This window comes from Copadichromis virginalis, linkage group LG13, assembly GCF_057382275.1.
Source record: "Copadichromis virginalis isolate Kocher_CV1m ecotype Utaka linkage group LG13, C_Virginalis_male_GT1.1, whole genome shotgun sequence".
In the NCBI taxonomy this organism is placed as follows: domain Eukaryota; kingdom Metazoa; phylum Chordata; class Actinopteri; order Cichliformes; family Cichlidae; genus Copadichromis; species Copadichromis virginalis.
In genome coordinates, this window is record NC_140630.1 from 2917299 (window position 1) to 2933096 (window position 15798).

Sequence of the window (15798 nt, forward strand, 5' to 3'; positions counted from 1 at the left end):
TGTTAGCAACTCAGCTCTCTTTACCGCGATGGTTTGGTACAGTGCTCGCATCACTGGGACCGTCGAGAAACTAAAATATCAACCAGCGACTTCCCATTCAGACGCAAACTGAGTTAAACTTTGATGTTTGGCTGCGCCGATGCCTCAAAGGTTCAGTAAAACCTCCACGCTCCACCTTCCCAACGCTCATATCTCCACTCTGATTACCTTGATGTTTATTCCAGACTTCACAAGAAATCTGAACAACCTACAGAAAACTCTGAAACCAGGAAAACACTCGGTAGGTATGGAAAACATAAACGATACCACCGAGGGAGGAAGCATGGACAGATCTTACTGGTCTGCTTTAGTTGGTGTATGCAGACTGGTCAGTGAAGGAGGCGAGGGTTCAGCGTGCTGCTGTGGACAAACACGATCCTCCGACTCAGTCCCAATCCCGCCGTGTTTGTGGGTCTGTCTGACCCAGTTTGTTTGGGATGTTCTGTTCTGACAACAGCTGGCAGGCTCTGTGTGTGTGCTTTTACAGACACACACACGGGGGCATCATGCTGTGTCTGTTTATTTTACAATGTCACATGGGAATTTGTGTGTGTGTGTGTGTGTGTGTGTGTGTGTGTGTGTGTGTGTGTGTGTGTGTGTGTGTGTGTGTGTGTGTGCATGGGTAATACTTACGTATGGACCTCAGGCTGCTCCATGAAGCGCTCCACACTAACAAAACAGAAACAAACACCGTCAACAACAGTGGCCAGGTGGGACTACACTGTGTGTGTGTGTGTGTGTGTGTGTGTGTGTGTGTGTGTGTGTGTGTGTGTGTGAGCTAGAGGCAGAGTGATCGAGACAAATGAAATGAATCAAAGGAGACAAGGGGTGAACAAACAGAGAGAAAACAGGAAATACATTAACACACATGCACGCACAAGCATGCATGACATGGTTTCATCTGGCTCCGCCCCCTGTGCTGCTGCCCTACTGAGCCTTTCATGGTGTGCACAGACCCCCCCCACCTCCCCCAACATGCATGCACGCGCACACACACACACACACACACACACACAAAGCTTTGTGTGTGTGTGTGTGTGTGTGTGTGTGTGTGTGTGTGTGTGTGCTGCCTCGCTCACAGGAAGGAGCAGAAACGAAGAAAATCGCAGACCTTTAAATTAAACTGCTGTTTAACAGCAGCATCAAAACCGTGAACGTCCACCAGCAACATACAGGAAGATTTAACCCTCGAGTGCCCGGTCTGGTGCACAGTCACCAAACATGAGTGTATCAGATGAAATGGTCACGACTTTTAACCTGTTCATTTGGGTTTCTACTCGTAACTGAAAATCCTCCAAAGAGAGCCATGTTTCCTGACTTCCTTTCGTAAACCACCTCAACCTGACGGAGCTGCAACTCCACGCTGCCTTCAGAGCTCCTCCTGCATCTGCAGCCTCATGGTTCTGGTCATCCAAGAGTTCATGACAGAGGGAGCCACAGACAGAGGGACACGAGGAGAGAGGGAGCCACAGACAGAGGGACACAAGGACAGAGGGACTCACAGACAGAGGGACACGAGGAGAGAGGGACTCACAGACAGAGGGACACGAGGACAGAGGGAGCCACAGACAGAGGGAGACGAGGAGAGAGGGAGCCACAGACAGAGGGACACAAGGACAGAGGGAGCCACAGACAGAGGGACACAAGGACAGAGGGAGCCACAGACAGAGGGACACGAGGAGAGAGGGACTCACAGACAGAGGGACACGAGGAGAGAGGGACTCACAGACAGAGGGACACGAGGACAGAGGGAGCCACAGACAGAGGGAGACGAGGAGAGAGGGACTCACAGACAGAGGGACACGAGGAGAGAGGGACTCACAGACAGAGGGACACGAGGAGAGAGGGAGCCACAGACAGAGGGACACGAGGACAGAGGGAGCCACAGACAGAGGGACACGAGGAGAGAGGGAGCCACAGACAGAGGGAGACGAGGAGAGAGGGACTCACAGACAGAGGGACACGAGGAGAGAGGGACTCACAGACAGAGGGACACGAGGAGAGAGGGAGCCACAGACAGAGGGACACGAGGACAGAGGGAGCCACAGACAGAGGGACACGAGGAGAGAGGGACTCACAGACAGAGGGACACGAGGAGAGAGGGACTCACAGACAGAGGGACACGAGGAGAGAGGGAGCCACAGACAGAGGGACACGAGGAGAGAGGGACTCACAGACAGAGGGACACGAGGAGAGAGGGACTCACAGACAGAGGGACACGAGGAGAGAGGGACCCACAGACAGAGGGACACGAGGAGAGAGGGACTCACAGACAGAGGGACACGAGGACAGAGGGAGCCACAGACAGAGGGACACGAGGAGAGAGGGACTCACAGACAGAGGGACACGAGTAGAGAGGGACTCACAGACAGAGGGACACGAGGAGAGAGGGAGCCACAGACAGAGGGACACGAGGAGAGAGGGAGCCACAGACAGAGGGACACGAGGAGAGAGGGACTCACAGACAGAGGGACACGAGGAGAGAGGGAGCCACAGACAGAGGGACACGAGGAGAGAGGGAGCCACAGACAGAGGGACACGAGGACAGAGGGAGCCACAGACAGAGGGACACGAGGAGAGAGGGAGCCACAGACAGAGGGACACGAGGAGAGAGGGACTCACAGACAGAGGGACACGTGGAGAGAGGGACTCACAGACAGAGGGACACGAGGAGAGAGGGACTCACAGACAGAGGGACACGAGGACAGAGGGAGCCACAGACAGAGGGACACGAGGAGAGAGGGAGCCACAGACAGAGGGACACGAGGAGAGAGGGACTCACAGACAGAGGGAGACGAGGAGAGAGGGACTCACAGACAGAGGGACACGAGGAGAGAGGGACTCACAGACAGAGGGACACGAGGAGAGAGGGAGCCACAGACAGAGGGACACGAGGAGAGAGGGAGCCACAGACAGAGGGACACGAGGAGAGAGGGAGCCACAGACAGAGGGACACGAGGACAGAGGGAGCCACAGACAGAGGGACACGAGGAGAGAGGGAGCCACAGACAGAGGGACACGAGGAGAGAGGGACTCACAGACAGAGGGACACGTGGAGAGAGGGACTCACAGACAGAGGGACACGAGGAGAGAGGGACTCACAGACAGAGGGACATGAGGACAGAGGGAGCCACAGACAGAGGGACACGAGGAGAGAGGGAGCCACAGACAGAGGGACACGAGGAGAGAGGGACTCACAGACAGAGGGAGACGAGGAGAGAGGGACTCACAGACAGAGGGACACGAGGAGAGAGGGACTCACAGACAGAGGGACTCACAGACAGAGGGACACGAGGAGAGAGGGAGCCACAGACAGAGGGACACGAGGAGAGAGGGACTCACAGACAGAGGGACACGAGGAGAGAGGGACTCACAGACAGAGGGACACGAGGAGAGAGGGAGCCACAGACAGAGGGACACGAGGAGAGAGGGACTCACAGACAGAGGGACACGAGGAGAGAGGGAGCCACAGACAGAGGGTAGGTGGACTGACAGATCTAAAGCTGAGCTCAGTCTGATAACACGTCTGTATCAAACCTCACATTCCTCCTTTGCATCACTCGTGAAGAAGAACATCCCAGAATATCTGAGCGCTCTCTCAGCACAGTGAGGTTCTGGGACTAAACACCTTCGTGGTTAAATTTAGGCAATGAAAATGAGGTGCAGGCTGTTTTTCATCCATGTCACCTCTGTGAGTCTGCACAGAGAGACAGACTCTGCAGCAGTAAATCTCGTGACCCTCGGTGTGTTAGGTCGGAATTAGAAGCTCGCCACACCAATGATCCAGCTCATGTACGAGTCGTGGTGAACTTGACGTGTTGAATTTACCTGAGACGTTTCACTGACAGCTGCAGTGCAACTGAAGACTTTAACCTCACTGAACCACAAACCGATCGGCTGTATTTAAACCTGATGGGATTTTTGCTTTTATTAATGGAGCTAATCAAGTTTACTCTGAGTAAATCACTTTATGCAGCATTCAGGTTTGCAATATTAAAACTAAGACTCAGGCTAAGCTGCAGAGTCCTGACTGAGCACAGACAGAGAGCACATTTCCCCATCATTAGTGTCTCTGTGGAGAAATGAATTTAAAATCCTTAAACGTCAGGCCCGATTAAAGACCTCGTAGCAGCACATCATCCACACACTGCAGGCTGACTCGTGGTTTGCAGAGTAACTCAACGTTATAATGGAAGGCAGAGCAGTCAGGACTCTCTCCTGTGGAGCGAGTCGCAGTAATAAATACAAATGAACTTTCTGTGAATCTGATTTTCCTCTTACACAAAGGCCACGTTTACAAAGTACTCTGTGGTATTTTAGGTGTGTGTGGTCAGTTTTCCTCGACGCTCCGTTCATAAATGCATTTATGCAGGTTGATAAATGCTGAGGCCAATATTCCCAAAACACACACGTGTCTGCAGATGAAAGCGTGAACAGACCTGTGTGTGTGTCTGTGTGTGTTTCAGTTTTCTGGAAAGGGAAAGGAACCCCTCCCTCCCCTAAGAACTGACCGCAGGACAACCTCACACAGGCCACCTGAAGGTGTGACTGTGTGTTTGTGTGTGTGTGTGTTACACTGACAGACACAGCTAGGCAGTGACACACACACACACACACACACACTACAGCAACCCACTTGCCCAAAAAGTGTTTGTGTTTTAGAGTTTAGCAGAAAAACTATTTCACACCCATTTTTGTCCACTTGTTTAACATCAGTCTCATCACAGTTTGCAAGAACTATAACTGTCAGTTTGTGAGATCACTATTTAAAAAACGCTGGCAGGAGTAAAGAAAGAAGGACTTTTTCCAGAAGAACAATTGCGTTTAATCGAGATAAGGCTTAGACGTGAATGAAGTGTGTGTTCACACTTTTACCCGAACAAACCACGGGTTCACAAACTTTTGAATGTTCAAGAGGATTAACAGTGTGAGTGAGAGAGACCTACACACCTTTCCTTCAGGATGAACAAAGCTCCCAGCTGGACGAGAACAGTGGAGGCAAAAACTGCCAAAACTTCCAGTCTTTCAAACCTGCAGACAAGAGGAACACACACACAGTCAGATATATATACACGACACACCAACACACTCATCAAAATCCAAAAACGCTGATGTTTTGGACTCATGCTGGTGTACGGTCACTTCCTGACGGCTTTGAGCACCTATAAGCAATATTCCCACTGCAGCAGCTTCGGCGGCCGAGGGAGATCTTCTCAGCATTTATAGGGTTGGATGCTTGATTCAGATTCTGGGTCTAAAGGTTTCCCTGAAACACCTCAAGAAAAAGAGATTACGATTTCTATTTTCATGGGCCTCTGTCAAAAACAAAGTGAAAAACGGTAGATTAAGAGCAAAAAAGGACAATTATGGAGTAAAAATAGTCAAATATAGAATAAAACAGAATGGAGTTTATTCCTTCCAGACTCAAACATGAAGCTGAGGTCTGTCGTCTCCGAGCCTCGGGACACGTCCCTGCTTTGGGTTCACACTTTAATGCTCATGCACAGGAACATAGCCTGACATAACCTCTCCACAGGGAGACAAATGAACCGCTCCGCTCTCTAACACCAGCTTTACTCTGTGAAGCATATTCAAATATAGTCACTCAAATATACATTAGATCCATCTCACTACAATAACCTGAACCAGGATGTGCCACAGCTGCAGATGCATGTCAAATCAAAACGAAGCAAGCGTCGGCCTCAGGGCGAAGAGATGAAGCTGCGACTCAAAGTACTACAGCTGCAGTTCCTCTAGTGCCCACCAGATGCTCCATCAGTGAGTCAGTCTCCATTAGGGCTGGGTATCGATTTTGATTTCTATGATCGAATTGATTTAATTCAATTTGGACTCAAACGGTCAGAAATATTATAATTCTGATCATTTATCAGCACATCTCCATATTTTATATATGTATAAAAACAAAGCTGACACTGTGAGACTTCGTCAGAGGAGTGAGCATCACAGCAGACGCCTTTGTGTCAAAGTCACTGAGGATAAAACAGAAAAACATGAAGCACATTTTCCTGTCCTGTTTCTAACAGAGAACCTTAAAAATATTCTGCACTCGATCAAAAACTGAGGAAAACCATGAATCAACATCTTTACGTTACCTGATGCTGCTGAAGTGAAGCAGAGCAAAGTTACAGAGGTTTGATTACAGACACAATGAAGCAATTTGGCATCACTTTAAAAAGTTTACATTTCTTCCTGACTGAACAGCAGAAATGAGGCTTTACTGTCATTTTTGGAGGAAAAAAAAACAGAGGCCGACAGCACTGAACACAACTGTAGACTCGTGCGTAACAAGCAAGAGAATAATGCAGAAAACTGAGATGTTTGATGGTAAACTGGTCTCTGAGTACGCTGAGAGAGAGCGCTGTGAGGAAGTGTGATTTTATCGTGGTGGAAGCAAAAGTAAAAGAGAATTCATGACGATGTTTATCGAACGTGTAGTTCGGATCTTCTTTTGCTGCTGGTTCAGTGAACTTTGGCTGGAGTGATGAAACCTGCAGCCTCAGAATCTGTGAGACGTCGGCTTTCAGCCCCGGGGGCGTGTCCGTACCATCGAGTGACCGTGTACCTGCTCTCATTTACTGTTTCACCTGTTTGGCGGGTGCTGAAATAGTTCTGTGACCTTTAACCTGAGATTCTGGCGTTTCTGGCAAAATGTATTTATAGTTAAAAATCGATTCAGGATTTAATGAATGAATATCGTTTTATTCAAACTAAAATCATTTTGAATCGGAAAAAACGATTTTTTAAACCCACCCCGAGTCCCCTGAGACTCCCAGGTTAAAGTTTACAGCAGAAATAAACATGTTTACAGCCTGATGCACTGATGTACATTTAAGGAGGACTGGTTCGGTTTGAGTCTGCAGTCTCAGAGGAGGAAGCTCATGTAAAACATACTGACGGCTGCATTACGTGTGAGTATTCTCTGTGAGGAACCAAAGCTCAACACCAGCTGATTCAGACCGGAATAAACCCTTATGTCACCAATAACAACCATGAATACACCTCTGAGTTTAGTCAAAGTCAAAGTCAACTTTATTGTCAATTCTGCCACATGTACAGGACATACAGAGAATAGAAACTACGTTACTCTCAATCCCTAGATAAAATAGCAAATGAACATTTAAATATAAGAGTGATTAAAAAATGCAGGTAAAATAATTAAAAACTAAAAATTTAAATAAATACAATACAATTTTACATATAACAAGAAAGCTATACAATATACAATATAATGGGTAAATGACATTGGGTGTAAACCACCTTAACTCCACCCTCTCACATCCACCCGGTTTATCGGACACATTCACACGTTCTTTCCTTTCACAGGAAGTACAGTTTCTCTCAGAAGACACTTTGATTTCCAGGTACCTGTTTAGCCCCTCCCTCTCGCAGTCATTTGTCCTGACCCTGCAGGTGCAGGTGAGGTGAACAGATCGGGGCTAAGAGGCTGAGTGGATTCAGTCTCAGCTCTAAAGAAGAAACTTGGCTGCACAGTTAGAGGTTTGATTTCTGAATGTGACCGTGTTCAGAAATCTCTGAACCTCTCAGCCGGTGTCGTCACCGCCGTTTGTGGCAGCACATCGTGTGGGCGGGACTCGTCACCAGGGAAAAATGGGGATGTCTATTTCCGAGCAGCGAGATAAGGCGGACAGAGACAGGAATGGGGCGACGCCAGTCCTTTGCACAATGGTGGCGACAGTGGTGATGAGCTGTCAAGATACTGTTGCCATAGAGACAAAAACCAGAGACTTATGAAGCGACTGGATTTGTCCAAAGTCCTTCAATCTCAGAAAAACGCAAACCCTGTTTAAGTGCGAACACTGATGGATCTGAACTCTTTCATACTTATTTTTCCTAAAGATAATTATAACATGTGCCAATTCCTGTTTTTGATTTTAGACCAATAAGATTCAGCAGCTCATAGGACCGCCTTCAGCAACAATAAGCTGCTGTGATGGTTTCTACTTTTCTTTACGGCGTTGCTTCAGCTCACAGAGGTTTTCAGCACAGCTCTTTGAAGCTGCAGCATCTCAGTCAAGCTGAGCTCTGCGCTGTGACATCACCATCGCTGCAGCTTCATTCTGTCCTTCTTCAGCTGTTCTGTTGCAGATTTGCAGCTGTGATTGGATCTTTGTCCTGCTGATGACTCAGTTTGGTCCAAGCTGTAGCTGTGGGACACATGTGACTCTACTTCGGGCGATCGTGGCTCAAGAGTTGGGAGTTCGCCTTGTAATCAGAAGGTTGCCGGTTCGAGCCCCGGCTTAGACAGTCTCGGTCGTTGTGTCCTTGGGCAAGACACTTCACCCGTTGCCTACTGGTGGTGGTCAGAGGGCCCGGTGGCGCCAGTGTCCGGCAGCCTCGCTTCTGTCAGTGCGGCCCAGGCTGGCTGTGGCTACAATGTAGCTGCCATCACCAGTGTGTGAATGTGTGTGTGAATGGGTGGGTGACTGGATATGTAAAGCGCTTTGGGGTCCTTAGGGACTAGTAAAGCGCTATATAAATACAGGCCATTTACCATTCTGTATACTGAGGAGTTCACGGTCCACTCCTCCCCGTGCTCACAGCTGGTCTGAGGAGTTGGTTTTGACAAACGTCTCCTCTGTGGTCTCGTCTGTTCCAGCAGTCTTGTTCTTTGTTCAGATGCAGCTTTGCAAACCTAAGCTGTGCTGCTAACCTTTCCAAACCTGCCATGACCTTTAACCTTAAGCCTGCTAACTGAGGCCTGTAGAATCTGCAGTGGAGCACAGCCCGGTCTGACCTCAGGGGGACTTTGCTGGACGTCCATTCCTGAGAGGACTGTGGCATTAACACACACCTGAACGCTCCAAACCTCTGCTTTACAGATGTGCTCACTCTTACTGATGCTCAACTAATCAAGTGCGTTGATTAGCAGCACCTGTCTGGTAATCAAAACAGGCGGGGGGGGGGACAAGGTCTTGTGAGAGACTTTACTCGACGTCAGCGGGCTAACTCCCGACGCCTTCAGGTTAATGGGTTCCTCGTCTCACCAGGACTGCAGAGTGGGGACGCTCACAGATGACTCCTAAATAAAATCCCACATAGTTCCCACTGATGTGGGGTCAAAGGTCACACTCTGCTCTGCAACCTCCTGTGGTTAATCTACACAGGCTCCACGTAAAGCTGCCGTCTGCTGACATCATCATGTGTGCCCCTCCTCCTAGTTAAAGATAAGATCAATATTGATCGTACATAAAGTCAGTTTAGTGAGGACGCGTTATTACCGTCCATCACGCCGCTGACTTAACGAAGTGAGTCACTGCTCAACCTGGAAACGCGCTCAGTGCTAATGAATCAACACCACGCTGTCGGGTGGTGGCGATGATGTTTTGGGGGAAACAGAATTAGAAGCTGCCTCCTTCGCTCTGACAGCCCTGTCACCGTGCAGATGACAGCGCCGCTATTCATGGTTTATAATTGTTTCAAACATTTGAGTCTAAACATTTATTCACCCTGTAAATCCACTTTATTGTGTTATATTCACACATTAATGCAGCATATGAAAGCTCTTGGTTACTTTTAGAATTTAACTGTTATTATGTGAAATTCTTTTCATGTAACTGAGATATTTTATTTCTAACAGTTTGCATTTAGTGTTTAATTTCATGTTCTTAACGTCTGGGATGAAAAAAAGAATATTTCTGATTAAAAATACTTATGGGGATAGTTTTGACTGCTAATTTAAATGGCTGAATGATAACGTCCCACTGTGATCAGGTGGTCATCACCGAGTGAAGATCTGGATCGTGTTTATCTTTTCATTATTCGTCAGCGTTTATTTTTTGTTTGATGTCCTTTATTAAATTGTACATTTACTGTTTTCTTGTTTTTATGCATCATGTCTTAATTTTAATGAACTGTAAATTGTCTTTATCCAGCATCATTTCATACAATTTATTTTATTTGTATATTCTAAACATACTCTGGGTATAATTACAGTTAACTGGTCATTTTGGGCACATAAGCTCCGCCCACCTACTGATCAAACTTTTGGTTTGTGAGGGATAGCCAATCAGAAGAACGCTGATTTCATGGAGGAATTAAAATAGTTTGAGGATGATCCTACAGGCTGCAGAAAAGCCCAGAATCAGTAAAATATGGATTATTTTGAACTGTGAATCATGCAAAGCTGCTCTAACAGTTAGAATAAAAATATGGAGCTGGATAACTTTCATGATAAGCCTACTGTGATCAAACTAAACTGCAGCCTGAGGTGGTCATGAGGTGCTAAGCATTAGAACAAACATGGATCAGGCTAATTCCTGAAAAGACCAGTTCAGCTCCGGTGGGGTTTAAAGGAGTCAGACACTGGTTGAACTGGGCTGTGGGCCATTTAGGTACTGAAAGTCCATTAGGACACACACACAATTGCAGACACACAAACACACACTTGGGCATTATTGGTGTCAACTGAAGCTGAAAAGCAGATTTCCACACGATCACCAGTCTCCCACACCTCAAGGTCAGAGATCACCTGTCAGCTGCAAAAGCACTGTTTAGCCAGCTCACAGACACACACAGACAGTAAACTGGCTGTGTGTGTGTGTTCGTGAGAGACACACAAACAAATGACAGCGCATAAACAAACACAGATGGAGCCCAAACCAAAGGAAGGAAGCGATGCTGATACATTCATGTCAGTAACGACTGCAGTAAATATAAACCAACGGATGCCTAAAAATAAATCTCTCAGGTCTGGACCTGGAAAACGAGTCTACAGTCTGGAGTGGATCACGGCCACAGAAGGTCGCTGCTAATTTCACTTTTCAGAGGCCGACGTTTAGCAACGAAAACCAAAAGCAAAGGCACAAAGCATGAAGTAAGGAGAGCCTTCAAGAGAGTGAACACCAGGAAAGCAGCAGGACCAGACGGCATCCCAGGTCGTATCCTCAGAGACTGCGCATACCAGCTAGCTCCTGTGTTCACTGAGATATTCAACATCTCTTTATCTCAGTCGGTGATCCCCACATGCTTCAAAGAGTCCATCATTGTTCCTGTCCCGAAGAAACCCCACCCTGCTTCTCTCAATGACTATCGCCCTGTAGCCCTCACCTCAGTAGTGATGAAGTGCTTTGAACGCCTGGTCAGAGACTTCATCATTTCTTCACTACCAGACACACTGGGCCCACTACAGTTCGCTTACCGTCCAAATCGTTCCACAGACGATGCCATCTCTCATCTCCTCCACACATCACTCACTCACTTGGACACTAGAAGGGGGAATTATGTTAAAATGCTCTTCATAGACTACAGCTCTGCATTTAACACCATAATTCCCTCCACACTCACCACCAAGCTGGAGCATCTGGGACTCAGCTCATCTATGTGTCAGTGGATCTCCAACTTCCTAACTGGCAGACCACAGGCAGTAAGGATGGGCGGACATGTCTCAGCCTCCACCACTCTCAGCACTGGAGCCCCCCAGGGGTGTGTTCTGAGCCCCCTGCTGTACTCTTTGTACACATATGACTGTGTGGCCACTACCAGCTCCACCACCATCATCAAGTTTGCTGACGACACCGTCGTGGTGGGCCTGATCTCTGATAACAACGAGACGGCCTACCTGAAGGAGATTAGGAATCTGGAGAACTGGTGCCAGAGGAACAACCTCCTTCTAAACGTCAGTAAGACAAAGGAGCTGATAGTGGACTTCAGCACTAAGCAGGAGAGGAACTACCAGACCCCCGTCATCAACGAGTGCCCAGTGGAGAGAGTGGACAGCTTCAAATACCTCGGAGTTCACATCACCTGACAGGACTGGTGATCGTGTGGAAATCTGCTTTTCAGCTTCAGTTGACAGGACCTGTCATGGTCCTGTCACATCAACACCGTGGTGAAAAAGGCCCGTCAGCATCTCTACCACCTCAGACGCTTGAGAGACTTCCAACTGCCCTCCAAGGTGCTCAGGAACTTTTACTCCTGCACCATAGAGAGCATCCTGGCGGGAAACATCTTAACCTGGTTCGGGAACAGCACCATGCAGGACAGACGAGCTCTACAGAGGGTTGTGCGGTCAGCTGAGCGCACCATCCGCTCCGAGCTCCCTGACCTGCACTCAATCTACAGCAGGCGGTGCTGGACCAAGGCCAGGAAGATGGTGAAGGACCTCAGCCATCCCAACAACAGACTGTTCTCTCTGCTGAGGTCAGGAAAGCGATTCCGCTCCCTGAAGACCAACACAGAGAGACTGAGGAGGAGCTTCTTCCCGCAGGCGATACGGTCTCTCAATCACACCACCACACAGTACTGACCCACACATACAGTTCTTACACACACACTGGACTTTCTGGACTTTGGTTTTGCACAACACTGGTCACTATATTCTTCATTTCCAGTTAATACTTGTACAGCTGCTGTTATTGTGTATATATTTATATTTCTTCATACATTCTTATATAGTTCTATATTGTGTATTGTGTATTTTGTTGTACAGTTATTTTATTTTCAACTTTAATTTATATATTTATCTTTATCTTATTCTTCCCAGTTAAATTTACCCTTCATTCTAATTTGTGTTGTACAGTTATTTCATTTTTAACCTTAATTTATATTTTATTCCTTCCTAGTTAAATTTACCCTTTTTAATTTTTCATATTTATTTCCTATCTTATTCATAGCCTTTTCCTTTTTTTGTTCTCTTTAGGTCACGAGCAGTTGTCCAAGCATTTCACTACATATCGTACTGTGTATGACTGTGTACGTGACAAATAAAATTTGAATTTGATCCCACAAATCTGCTCAGAAATACTGTAGCGTGCACTAAAAAGGATGGGCTCGCTCAAAATTACACTTCAAAAGAAGTACAGCAAAGCATCGACTGTATAATAAAGATGGAGCTAATGACTGTGCATTCATTCTTTGTTAAGTCCCATTTTTATGCTTCAACTTAAGCATTTTACAAAGACAGAAATACCTGCTAATTAATGCTGGAGCTCAGACGTCACAGACAGTCTGTTCAAACGATATCTGGGGTCCAACTGTAAAAACACGGCCCAGAGGTCCCATTCAGAGGACAGCTAGCAGCTACGGCTACTGTCAGTCAAAGAGGCCACGCCCATAATAATGGAAACATTTTGGTTTTAATACAATTTAAACAGCTAAGTTATAAAAACCTTTTCTCCCCGTACAGTTGTTATGAAATGATCTATAAAAACCAGAACAGTTTGTGCATCGAGCTGTAAACACGTTTATTTCTGCTGTAAAGTTTAACATGGGAGTGAATGGTGATGGACTCACTGCTGCCTCTGCTGGACGCTAGAGGAACCTCAGCATGGAGGTGGTTTGATCTAAACCAGGCAGAATTTACTGATATCTGAGCCGTTTGAATAAAGATGTTTATTCAAAGAAAATGTATATAAGTATAACTGTGGTGTACAACACGTTCTGGGTTATTATGGTGGACTCACCCAAACGAGTAGACCTGGCTGGGTTTCTTCATGGTCACCCAGGAGCTGATGAGACAGGTGATCAAACTGCAGGTCAGAGGAAGGAGAAGAGGAGGATGAGAGGAAGCAAGGGTGATGGCAGGGAAAGAGAAATTGGGTGATTGATGGAGTGGATGGAGGAGGACAGACGAGAGAAGGGCAGATAGGAAGAGTCAGCGAGAGACAAGCGGCAGAAAAAAGAAACCAACACGACACAGAGGTCGGCCCAAGTTCACCTCCTCCTGATTTATTTTTCATTCATAACATCTCAGAATTTATTTTTCATAAGGAGCAGAACATGAAGGTACAAAGCTACGCTGAGCAGGCTGAGTGCAATCTGCCATCAGTTTCTGCGCTCAACCCGTCGATCAACCTGCCAAACATCTTCAACCGGCTCTAATCTATTAGACTAGTCTAGTCTGCAACCTGCTCCGGAGTTTCTGTAACTCTCCCGAGACTGTTAAAGACCTCAATAAATACAAACTAAGATTAAACAACCACATTTTGTGTCACGTTAGATTTTTTATTTTTTTAAATGGAAACCTCCAGACACCAGTGGCAAACCTGTTCTGCAGAAGCTTTCAGTTATCCAGAGCTACACTGTCACGTTTTAATAAACTATTTCAACTTTAAAGTGCCAATAAAATCAGAGGAAACAGAAATATGAGGTAACCCACTCACCTGAAGAGGTCAAAGATGGTGAGGTACGTGTAGGCAGTTAAAGCTGAAACGACAAAACAAAAAAAGACAGTCGAGTTAGAATTTTTGTAATTTCATGTATTTGAGGATTTATCTTCATCTACATTCTGGACGCATGTATACGCATAAAAGAGGTAACTGATTAGAATAAGACATTTAATAAAATTACCCACAACATTTAAATTGTCTTCTTTTGGTGAATTAAATGTCATGAATACAACTTCGTGTATTAACCAGCATCTGTAATGAAGCGAGAGGTTGATTCATCACATCTCTGAGACAGTTCTAACATCAAACTGTGTCTGATGGAGTTTGGCAAAAACACACAAACTGAAACACAAAGTCTGACCTGCAGATCTGTTGCCATCATCTGGTACTTACAGTTGCAGCAGATTAAATGTTTTTCACTGACTTTAAAGTGAGTGAAGGTGCTACAATCAGTTTGTTAGCAACGAACTGAAAAGTGCCCACGGTCGGACACCCATCCATCAGGGTAAAGAGAACTGAACAAAGTTTGTACACAGAGAAGTCAAGCTCAGCACTATAAAATGCCAAATCCACAGTGCTTGCCTATGAAAATTTAAAAATAAACATAAATTAAAAGCCAAAGTGAAATCTCTCCTTATATATCGAACAGCGTTCTGTTCTATAATCTCCTCTCGCTGCCTGTTTGCATCCGTCCTTTAATTACTGCCATCTTATGGTCACAGTTTGCTATTGTCTCTGGAAGCAAGGCCTGAATCTGTCGAGCTGAGCAGGCAGCAGCTTTTCTTTGCTGTAGTTAGCTTGTACGCATTAACAAGCTAACTACAGTAGCTTGTTAACATATAGCTTTCATTGTTATTTGCCTGCTTAAGCTAGTGGTAGAAAGCTAACAGCTCTGTATTAAGGTGAGGTAAGACGTTCTTCTTTGATCTCAGAGATGGTAAAGCTTCGCTTTCTAACAGTATCGAGTCAAAAATGGTAAATATATTTCATGTTCATTTATTCTGGTCTTACTGACCACTCAAGGTACCTGATACCTCAAAAACATGCCCATTAGTGCAGCATGTTGTCTATCACAAACACACATATACATTGATGGATGCATTGGGGACAACTGGGTGTTCTGTCTATGGCCCTTCCAAGCCACTGTAGATTATTTTGGGATGCTAAAATAATCCCTAGGCTTAGTGAAATCTAATATTTTTACCCAGTTTGGGGCATTTTGTTGGCATTTCATCCTTGAGTTGTACAGTGTGAGGTTTACTGTTCATAAATTAACTTCCATGTAATCCAGCGGTTGCTGGTGCGATCAGGGGAACACACAGAGAGTTTTACGACTGTCCAAATGAAACGGGTCGGTTTATACAGATTGTTTACTACCAGGCTTGACTGCTAGCCACTAAATCAGTCACTGAGTTAACAAGTCAGTAAATCACGCGGGCAGACAGTCAGCCAGGCTTTCACCGAGTTAATCACCCAGACTAATTACCTGGCTCGTTTCCAGCCAGGTAAGCTGAAGCGGCAGTTAGCCAGTTAGTAGACCAATTAGGCAGTCGGCCAACAAAGTAATCAGTCTGTTAACCAGCCAGATACAAATATCGGCCTGGCTTAAACC

At 46.2% G+C, this 15798-nt stretch overlaps 1 protein-coding gene across 1 annotated transcript in view; it reads right to left on the bottom strand.

Annotated features, from left to right (window-relative positions):
- Positions 1-15798, bottom strand: part of slc30a6 (solute carrier family 30 member 6) — a 75547-nt gene that overhangs the window by 19314 nt on the left and 40435 nt on the right. The window contains exons 5-8 of the mRNA XM_085476937.1: positions 14181-14223; positions 13482-13547; positions 4990-5070; positions 673-708 (exon numbers count right to left, since the gene is read on the bottom strand). Coding sequence (XP_085333063.1) covers positions 673-708; positions 4990-5070; positions 13482-13547; positions 14181-14223 — 226 coding nt within the window. The remainder of the gene's footprint in view (positions 1-672; positions 709-4989; positions 5071-13481; positions 13548-14180; positions 14224-15798) is intronic.